The sequence below is a fragment of the Spathaspora passalidarum genome (genome assembly GCF_000223485.1).
Source record: "Spathaspora passalidarum NRRL Y-27907 unplaced genomic scaffold SPAPAscaffold_1, whole genome shotgun sequence".
In the NCBI taxonomy this organism is placed as follows: Eukaryota; Fungi; Ascomycota; class Pichiomycetes; order Serinales; family Debaryomycetaceae; genus Spathaspora; species Spathaspora passalidarum.
In genome coordinates, this window is record NW_006767425.1 from 2,009,567 (window position 1) to 2,020,364 (window position 10,798).

At 36.5% G+C, this 10,798-nt stretch overlaps 4 protein-coding genes across 4 annotated transcripts; 1 reads left to right on the forward strand and 3 right to left on the reverse strand. All coding sequences in view use genetic code 12, as the record gives it.

Moving 5' to 3' along the window:
• Nucleotides 1–91: 91 nt before the first annotated feature.
• On the reverse strand, nt 92–2,252 carry SPAPADRAFT_58796 (uncharacterized protein; the record flags this gene model as incomplete). Its single annotated transcript, XM_007372917.1, has 1 exon — nt 92–2,252. The coding sequence occupies one exon, from the start codon at nt 2,196–2,198 to the stop codon at nt 1,320–1,322; it is 879 nt and encodes a 292-aa protein (XP_007372979.1).
• On the forward strand, nt 119–1,015 carry SPAPADRAFT_48549 (tRNA (guanine46-N7)-methyltransferase; the record flags this gene model as incomplete). Its single annotated transcript, XM_007372918.1, has 1 exon — nt 119–1,015. The coding sequence occupies one exon, from the start codon at nt 119–121 to the stop codon at nt 1,013–1,015; it is 897 nt and encodes a 298-aa protein (XP_007372980.1).
• A 2,614-nt stretch (nt 2,253–4,866) lies between the features above and the next one.
• On the reverse strand, nt 4,867–8,327 carry VPS11 (tethering complex subunit; the record flags this gene model as incomplete). Its single annotated transcript, XM_007372919.1, has 2 exons — nt 4,867–7,464; nt 7,489–8,327. The coding sequence occupies 2 exons, from the start codon at nt 8,325–8,327 to the stop codon at nt 5,271–5,273; spliced, it is 3,033 nt and encodes a 1,010-aa protein (XP_007372981.1).
• Nucleotides 8,328–8,465: 138 nt separating this feature from the next.
• Nucleotides 8,466–10,484, reverse strand: PGA49 (Pga49p; the record flags this gene model as incomplete). The annotated part of the gene is made up of 1 exon (XM_007372920.1): nt 8,466–10,484. One exon carries the CDS (start codon nt 10,482–10,484, stop codon nt 8,466–8,468), a length of 2,019 nt encoding a protein of 672 aa, XP_007372982.1.
• Between the last annotated feature and the right edge of the window lie 314 nt (nt 10,485–10,798).

The following is a 10,798-nucleotide window of genomic DNA, read 5'->3' on the forward strand; positions in this document are numbered from 1 at the left end:
TTGTATGTTACTATCAGTAGTCATATAGTTAAAGCTTCGAAAAACAAAACCGCATCTCATCAAAATTTTTCAGACATACTCTTCCCAAATTGCAACAACCAGATACTACATCTTAGCCATGCCAAAACCTCCACAACCACCTTGTACTAAGGACAAGGAAACTCAACTACGTGAACAGCAAGAAGCAGAAATCAAAAGAAGAGCCTACAGAGAAAACAAGCAAAATGCAAGAAAGAAAGTCAAACACGCCCGATTTGAAGAACCTACCGACGTTAGTCCTGTTGACTTGCCAAGAAAGAGATTCTACCGTCAGCGAGCCCATTCTAATCCATTCTCCGATCATCGATTAGACTATCCAAACTCCCCTGATACCATGGACTGGTCGAAAATGTACCCAAACTTCTACGATTCAGAATTAGGTAAAATGACATCCAAAGTTGAAATCGCCGATATTGGATGCGGATATGGTGGGTTATTGACTCAATTAGGACCACTGTTCCCAGAATCCTTGGTTTTAGGTATGGAAATCAGAGTTCAAGTTACACAATATGTCGAAGACAGAATCATTGCTCTTCGAAACAAACATGCGCAAGATGACTACAAATATGATAATATTTCCGTGATTAGAGGAAATGCCATGAAGTTCTTGCCTAACTTCTTTTATAAGTCACAATTATCCAAGATGTTCTTTTGTTTCCCAGATCCTCATTTCAAACAAAGAAAACATAAGGCGAGAATCATTACCAATACCCTCTTGTCTGAATATGCATACGTTCTTAAAGAAGGTGGTGTGATATATACAATCACCGATGTTGAAGATTTGCATAATTGGATGGTTCAACATTTAGATGAACATCCTTTATTTGAAAGATTAAGTAAGGAATGGGAAGACCAAGACAAGTGTGTTGAAATCATGTATAATTCGACGGAGGAAGGTCAAAAGGTTACTCGTAATAAAGGCTCCAAGTGGGTAGCTTGCTACAGACGTTTACCTAATCCTGAAGAATGTGTATAGACAAGCCAGCATCAACACTCATAGAAATAGCACTATATCGGTGTAAGTCTAGGAACCTTTATGGGAGGTATGCTATGAGTCTACAATCCAAACATGTAACTGCAAGCATAGACGAAGTATATAAGATATAATGACAATAAATATATATACGGCTAGTACAAACTATAAATATACTTAGAGATTAAAGACAAAAAAAAAACCCTTATGAAACACAATCCCAAGTAAAGCCAGGCATCAATGAAAGACTAAACCCCAAAATCTTTCTTTACTTAGAAGTCTTCATTCGCACTCACCAAAACAAAACTTAAAAGGATTCAGCAGTCTTCTTAGCGTCATCGACGGCAGCATCTGCTTGTTCAATGATTTCATCAACAGTAGATTGGTTCAACTTGGTAGCTGGGACATCTGGGAACTTGGATGCACCAGTGGAAACACCAATTGGTTCGGCTTCAGAAACAGAAGAAGAAGGAGTTCCGAAAACACTATCGTTGGTGTCCTTGACAGTAGATCCGGCGGTTCTGGTGTGTAATTTGGATTTAACAAAGTCACCAAGTGGACCGGACTTCTTGATTAAAGTTTCAAGGTGAGGACCAACAGTCTTGTGGATTTCATTGCAAACTTCGGTAGATTTTTCCTTGATAATCTTGGTAAGATCAGCAATGGCTGCGTCGATTTCCTTCTTGTAAGTAGTGTAGATGAATGGAGCAGTAAATAACAAAATAACAGCAGCGACGACCAAGTTGAAAAGTGGGATCCAAGAAGTTAACTTGAAAGCAATGTATGAAACACCGGCAGCCTTTAAAGTAGATTCGATATCTTGAGCGTAAACAATTTTACGGAATCTTTCTTCCAAATTGACAGTGACAGTAGATAAATGTGGCAACACTTGTTCGTTGAATTTTTTGGCGCAAGATTGAGTGGCACTTGGCTTGTAAGCAGTGATGAGCCCCTTACCAGTGACTACCTTACTGACGTATTCAACAGCAGCAGATACCAATAATCCGATATAAGATAAATGGAAAAACAAGTTGATTAAATTGACGGTTTTGAACACAACTAAAGCAACGACAATGGATGCCAATACCTTACCGGTTTTGATTGGATTCTTCCAAGTAAGTAAATCACATGGACAAGCATTGCTGATTGGACAAGAGCCAGCAGTAGAAGTTGGAGCAGATGACATGATTGGTTGATATCAGTGTTTATAATGCTTGATTAAGTTGAATTAATATGAGTTGGATTCAAACAGAAAGAAGAATTGGATATAAATTCTGTGTGTGGTTACAGAGGCAATCGGTGGTAATATGACGACTTTTTTTTTTTCTACGTCGTTTCGCTGAAAAAAAAAAAATCTTTCTTAGCGTCAGGGGGGGCAAATAAAAAAAAAAAAAAAAGATAAATAAATAAATAAATATACTTGAAAAAATCATCAGCATAACTAAGGCGAAATGAGTAGAACTTAATCTTTGCATACAAAAAAAAATATCACAAGATAATTACGTAATAGATAAAAAGTAACTGCCGATGTCGCTTCAAGTCTTACGCACAATCATGTATAACTATATATTGACATGGATTTACTGCTACTCACAAACACTCCTTGGTAACCATCTGACGTTGAGTTCATCATAAAACAAGTGATGGTCTAGTCTGAGACCAGGGGTGCAAACATTCTCACTATGTGCATTCATCATTTCCTAATGGAGTAATTTTTGGTGCACAAGACAACTAACGAATTGACATATCAAAAACTCACAATGCTAAACTTTTCAATTTAGACAATTGATTGTAATATTCAATGATTTGTGTGGCATTCGTATTTGTTGATATCCTTTGTGACAACTTCTGATACTCTGTTATTGTTTCAACTCCGATTATTCGGTCTAAATCCTCTCGGTACAATTTTTTGTATTGCGCCACAATTTCTTCCGTAAATGCGTCGAGTGCTTCAGGTGTTTGTTTGCCTTGCTTGTACAACCGGAGACTTTTGTCTATGGGAAGTATAAAATTGATGAGAACGTGTTTCATAATGGCTGTATTGGTGAAATTGATTCGATACAACAATTCATCATGGAATAATTTACACTCGTATATCAATTGAGTGTAATTGTCTGGATACAGTTGTTTATTTTCTTCAAGGTAAGTTTGCCACAATTTACAATGTTTCAATTGTAAATTCAAGAACTTGATAACCTCTGTAGATAAATCATCCAATTTTTGCCTGATTTTAATCACAGTTCGTAACTGTTTATCTGAGTTAGTAAGTGACTCTTTTCGGTGAGGCACTTCTTCAACTTGATGCATTTGTTTAATTAACTGGGAAGTGCCCTTGGAATGAGGTTTTGCACACTCTTTAGGTTCTGGTTTTGCTGTTTTTGTTTCTAACTTTGAACTAGTCGTCTTCTGAGTTTTCTTTGCATGGTCATTGGGAGAGATCTTTCTGGTTGACTTTAGGTGATCCAGGTTTTGTCTAACATGCCCGTGACTGATGTTACCTTTGGTTCTGGAAGTTTCCAGGGTGGTTTGGCTTCTCTTGACCATCTTAGAAATCGACCTTTTGATAGTCTTGGATTTTTCTAATTCGTTATCCATACGTTTTGTTCCAATATCAGCAAGATCTAGTTTTACATCATGAGAACTGGATAAAGGACGTCCCATATAATCAGCAAACACACTATCTCTAGTTTTCTTGTAATTTGTGCAGAATCTCTCCTTTAACATTTCGTCGGCTTTGGTGATTTCCTGCCAATTGGTGATGGGATTCAGAACCTTTAGCTCGTCAACCATCTTGAACTGTTGACCAAACGAATTCAACTTCAATAAAATTGCACCTAATTCTTGATTTCCCTTATATTTCATCATACAATCATTTATAGTCTTGACGTATGATGGTAACGCATACCATATTTCTAAAGGTAATATCAACCATGTTCTTTGGCTTCTAACATAATCAATTATGAAACTCGATTTATAGTAATAACTCAAAAGATTCGTCTTAAATGTGTCCGTGAATAAAATTTTATCAAACAAGGTTGCAAAATTAGCTTTTTCCAAACTGTATTCAAAGTGAAAAACCAGATAGGTTGTTAATTCATTATCACCAATATTATCCCAGTTTCGAGAATTTCTACCTCCACTAACCTGTTTCAAAATGCCAATCACGAGACTTCTGTAACCTTTAAGAATTATATCAATATTATCCAAACAATGACGCTTGTATCTAATCCCATTCCACCATTCCTGATTTTTTGCAATACCAATCTTCACTTCTTTATAGATCTTAATTAAGTAGCTCAACAAATCAATGATACTCTCTTGCAATTTAAATTTCTTGTCGTCATAAGCATTGATTTGGGGTGATAACATAGGATATTGCTGTAACTTCACTGACAGTGATTGCGGTTGATTACAGGGATAACTTCTTGATCTTGGTGGGGGTGATGCTTCTACTAGTTTAATATTAATGAAGGAATCTAAAGAGTAAACTGTACTACCCTGATCTGAATATATTGATGTGGGACTATCTTCTGATGTGGGATATGGCAACGGTGGAGGTGACAATGCTGCAAGTGATGGTGAGAATGTCGCAACTGATATTTGAGGAACTTTTGGCATCTTTACTTCTGACACTGTTGCTGGCGGAGCCAGTGGTAGTTGTCCCATTGGTGGGAAAGGTAATGAAGGTAAGTTTGTGTTTTTGAGCCAAGCTGGGCAGTTAATATCATCTTGCGAGAAGTGTTTCTTATGTTTCTCCTTAAGTATGTGGATAGTATCTGCGTGCAACATATTTATAACTGTCTATATTCCATTCAAAGTAGATCTGTTTTTCTTAAAAAAAAAAACAACTGAATATATACCAAGAAATAAAAGTATTACTAGACGAAATGGAGTTGGAGAATATCTCCGAGGAAAGTTTTATCTTATAATTTAGCCTGTTTTATAATTACATGATAAACAAACTTAAGTAATTACGCGCGCTTTTTGTACCTCATTTGTTTATAATACTATTCAATGACAACTCCTGTCATTAATTATACATAATGAGCAATTTCATGTCTTGATAATGCAACAATGTCGCCTCAATTCATTGTTTTCGCCAAGTTCAATATGTGTTCCACGCTCGTTTCATGTGCAAATTTGTTTCACCGTTTACTGCGAAAATGCGACAAGAAAAAAATTAACCGAAAAAAGAATTTCATTGTCTTTCGTAAATAGGTACATGGTAGCGGCGGCACGAGTATAAAACCTACTCAACCTACTCAACCATAGTGATTGATTCATTTTCCATAACTCCTTTACCGAAATAATCAGTAACAAATTTAAACTTGTCATTACTATCATGTAGCGAAGATTCAAACGCGTCATAATTCTCTTTAGCTCGGAAATGTCCAGCCTTAACAGCCTTAACTTCATTCACATGACTAATACAAATTGGGCATTGTGGAACCTCACCCTTCCCATCAATCACCGGCTCATCATTACTTGCCACTAAATTCGTAGACAAACATTTCTGATGGAATGAATGACGACATTTGAAATGAATCACGGGGAAATCTAATTTCAATTCACACATCGAACATTTATTGTTCTGAATCACAAATGGTTTAGTCAACTCAGATAATTTAAATGAATTTTTGGTTGATTCTTGTTCATATTTCTCGATTAATTTCTCATTGTTGACAATTTCCTTGCTCTTTTCCTTAAAATGGTCAATCAAATATTGTTTCACTACCCCCAAAGTTATGAAATCATTTTCAGGTTGTTCTGTAATAACTTGCAAAACCTCGAGTGGATTCATTAGTTTATAATATTTAATTTTTTCAAGAATGTATTGAAAATCCTTTTGATTTACTCTTTCAAATATTGATTTCCTAGAAACAATAAACTTCAACATTAGTTTGTATAACTCGGGCTTTGAAGAACCATACTTGTTAAGAAGTTCCATGCAACCAGGTACATCTTCTGCAATTTGATAGTTTATAAACAAGCTTTCTTCCATTCCGGCTTCCTCCTTTGCAATCACTTCTCCTTGTTTGAAATTGTAAATATGACTGATCAATAATAATGATTTCTTATCAAGCAAGCTAGCATAGTGAGTGGTTAATGCTTCAGCTTTATCTATCCATTCCTTGGCCTTTGTTGTTTCATAAATAGAAAGATACATTTCTAACAATGTCAATAACGTTTCTCTCTTGTCAACTTCATTCCCTTGGAACTTATCAAATGCCTCAATGCAGGCTTCAAGGAAAATCAAAAACTCATTAGGATGGTTCATAAAACTGGAATATATTAAGTTTGGCCTAGGAGGCAAATATGTTGGTTCATCGCTCAAGTCATCCTCTTCTTGTTCTTGCTCATCGCTTCCACCTGATAAATAATTGACAAATGCTCGATAGTTAGTCAACTTGGCTACTCCTTCCGGTTCTTCTTTTTCACCACCTTTGTCCAACTCTATAGGTCCTTCTTCAGTATTCTGAGGCTTGTACTTACCAGTGAATACGTTAATCAAGAGCTCGGTTGTTTCAATAGGACATGAATCTAATAATTTCTTAGAGTGGTCAATTAGAATTAACAATAATTCGTCAATGGCCAAAGACTTCATATAACTCAATGCCAATTTAGGTTTTTTCAAATCATTCAATTGAATATCAACAATCAAACCTGGTTGCTCCAACTTGAATAATAGTTTGATAACTTGATGGAAATATCCACATTCTTTGAAAAGGTTAATAATCAATTCGAAATTCAAATCCTGTAAATTAGTAGTTGTAATCACCAAGCTTTCTATAAAGTCATCTAAACTTTCAACTTGTTTCAATTTGCAGAAACAACAAAGAAGCAAGGTAATATGGTCGATATTAGCTATTGACTTTTCGTATAGTTTCATCAAGAATCGAGTCAAGTTGGAAATATTGGTGGCCTCTTTGAATTTTGTAATTATATTCATAATGAAATCGTCTAAATCTTCTTCATCTTCTTCTACCACTTCTTGGTCATCTCCCTTCTGTTTGTCACCATTTAACTTTGCTTCGGGTTGGGTCTTTTCAAACAAATCGAGGCAATCAATAAATACATCAATTGACTCGTCATATCTTTGTGAATCATACAAGTAATCACCGTGTAATCTTTGAATTCGTAACAAAACCTTAGATGGTAAATTCAGCTGTTTGGCCAAATTGAAAGCAACTTGAAATAACTCTCTCTGTAAAACTAATTCAATTTGTTGATTTATTGGTTTTTCATGCAACTTATATAAAACTCCATCTCCTGATAATAAGTATAAATCCCCTGAAGATATAAATGCATAGTTTATAAGGCTGTTGGGTATGATTATATTGAAGGAAATATGCTTATTGACCAAATCTAGGATTATTATTCTGGTCATTAATGCTTTAGAAGTTACATCTTCATGTTGTGGACTGACTATTAGCAAATATGAAGATTTTGAACTGGACTTGGCACTCGAGTCGAACCTTATAATCTTCAGCTTTGCAATATCAAAATTTATCGATGATAAGCTTTGTAAATGATTATAATACCTGATTGAGCCAGGTAATCCAACAATCAAACTCTGAGTCGATTGATCCACAGCTGTACAATTCAAGTCTGCTCCTGTCTTCAGAGACAACACTCTTGCTGGCTTCCCGTGATTTCTTCCTGTTGTGGCAACTGTTAATATTTTTGATGTGGTTGTTATATACAATACTGCCTCTTTCTCATTGAACTGAATCCCGGTAATTGGATCATTGCTTTCATAAATAACTCGTTGCTTTGCTCCTCTATCACGTAGTAAATCACCCCGTATAAGTATAACTTTCCCATTTGTGTATCCAATGGCAAGGCATGTTAAATCATTGTTAAACACAAAGCAACTTATAGGAAACGAATTGTCTCCATTGCTCACTAGAACTTGTGTCTGGAACTTGAATTGAAATTCTGAATCATCTACATCTTGGAGATTTAATACCTTGTGAATATCCCATAATTTGATTATACTGGGTGCCCCTTGTTTTTCAGCCAAAGTGACAACCAAATTGTCGGAGTGGGCGAGTGGAGCAATAAAAGTAATTCTATAGTCGACATCGTATGCGGTGAATACTCCCAATGTAGTTAAGTCCTTGGGATTGATTATTTTCAATGTTGAATTGTTGATGGCAATGATCAAGTAGTTGGTGGTGGTTGCATTGATTGCACTTATGGTGGGATCTGAGTAAAGGGCATCACTAGTTTGATAGTTGGGATCTCGTATTGGAGTAAAGTCGAATAGCTGGAATTGTCTCCATGAAGATAGCAAGGAGGATATTGATGACATCTCTTGCCTTGTACGTTGTTGTTGTTGTTTGATGTTTCTATTTGATTAGGCAAGACTTACTAAAAAAAGAAGCAGCCCAGCAACTTTTGAAGGAGTACTTTTTTTAACTATGGAGAAAAAGTAATACAAAAAAAAATTCTATATTATTAAAAAGATCAACATAAATAAGATAGCTATACCAATTGTTGATGATACTTTGATCGCAGATGACAATGATCTCAATACGAACTGTCTATCAGGTACAACAACCCCAGTGTATGCATCAGGGACTTGAATACCAGAAGACGACGTGGTACCCTCGTCGTTCCAGGTACTGGTGAGATCCAGGTAATCTTCTCCATCAGTATTAATGTCGGTGTCCTCCTCCTCAGTTTCAGTTTCATCTATCAATGTTTCATAATGCCACTTTTCTGATGACGTTTCTGGTTCCGTTTCCGGTTCCGGTTCCGTTTCCACTGTATTTGCAGTAGTACTGTCCACTGACTTGTAGTCTGGGGTAGGTTCCATTGTCTGATCTTCTGAAGTAGTTCGCCTTGAAGTTATGTCCAGGGCAAATTGCTCTGTACTCAGGGGAAATTCTACGTTAGTAGTTCCCGTCTGTGATGGATAAAGTATAGACGATATCTGCAGTGCATTTAACTCGTTAGTCATTCCTGAGGAAAATACTTTACTGACACTTGTCTGAGCCCTTGAACGTGTCAGACCTAAACTTCTTGAATTCTCTGAGGCATCTATTAACCCAGTAGTTTGAACATTGGTAGGTTGATCATATTTAGTAGTTGTTGTAGCTTTACGGGGAGCGTGTACCAAAAGACTACTAACAATTGTGGTTCTAATTGTAATAGCCACAGTTGTGGTAAGTACCTTTGTTATTATCTTTTGATTAATTCTATTTGTCGTTTCAGTCTCTTCTATGACTTCTGAAGTAGGAGTTGGGGGTAAAATATTTGGAAGCGAGGTTGAAGTAACCCATGAAGAAGGTGGACCAACTGGTAGTATGGATAAGATTTCAGAAGGCGGGGGCTTGTGAATGGTGTGTGATGTTCTTTCTTCAGGTGGAAAAGTGGTGCTTGTACTCTCTGCAATATTGGTGGTGTCAATTTTCTTTGTAATATGGTCATGGTTATCTAACATGTGTGAAGAAGTTACAGATTCAGTGGTAAAATATATATCTTTCAATTCTTGTTCCTCTCTTGGATAGGTTGATATCGGAGTGGGATCAGATGCTGATGAGAAATCGAACAGGACCTGTACTCTGCTTTGAGAAATTGTAGCGTCTGTGTGGTTTGCTTCCTCGTCACTCTCGTAGTCAAAATCTTCATCTTCCTCTGAGTTATACAGGCCAGCTTCCAGTTCATCCAGTTCATCCCCCTCTTGCTGATTGATTATTACTGTAGAATTATTATGATTATTATTTGAATTGGCTTCTGCTTTGTTTCCAAGTGTAATAGACTCCCATGGATTCAATTGAACAGTACCAACATTTTCAGGAGCTGTTTGAAAATTCCTATCAACCTTTACAAAGCCTTCGAAGTCATAACCATCATCACTATCTTCGGGATCATCATCGGGACCGTCATCAAGAACGTCATCAAGACCGTCATCGAGACCGTCATCGAGACCGTCATCGAGACCGTCATCGAGACCGTCATCGAGACCGTCATCGAGACCGTCATCGAGACTGTCATCAAGACCATCATCAAGACCATCATCGTTACTCTCACCATTGCCACCATCATCACTATCACCATTATTGTCTTCTTCTTCAGTCAGATTATCTCCATCGCTAGCTTCATTGGTTTCATCTTTAACTGTTTTGTTCTTTCCATCCAATTCATCTAAATAATCATAAACAATGTCATCTTCATCATCTGAATCGTCATTCACAGCAATCTCAAAATCCGTATCAGAGTCAGAATCGGAATTATCTGAATCTGTTCCTTCACTAGAGCTACCATCGGAGCTAGAATCGTCTGTGTATTCAAAAACAGTCACATTTTGTCCATCGTTGAGTACAAATGATGAATTATGAGTGAGACCTTTGGAATTGTTGAATGCTATTAGTGATATCTGGTTGGCATTTTGACCATTACTTCTGGCGTTGGATAGTAGTAGGATATGGCTTGTGAAAAGAAGAAGGGAAGTTAGATAAACCATAATTCAATGACCTTTGTGTGTTGAGCTTACAAACATTTCAATTTTTTGCAATCACTTTTACCCGCTCTAGTAAAAAAAAAAAAAAAAAAAACATTTTTGATGGGTAATTTATGCATGTTCTGCACGTTCTGCACGCTCTGTACGTTCTGCACTTTCCGATTATCAGTAGTTCACAGCATAGGGTAAAGAACCCCAGTTCACAGAGAACTTTTTATTTATCTGGTACATGTGAACTTCAAATTGAGTTCTTTTGTGTAAAATTGCCATATTCTGACATATTGAAGAGCACTCTATAAACGGATATAGTTGAATGC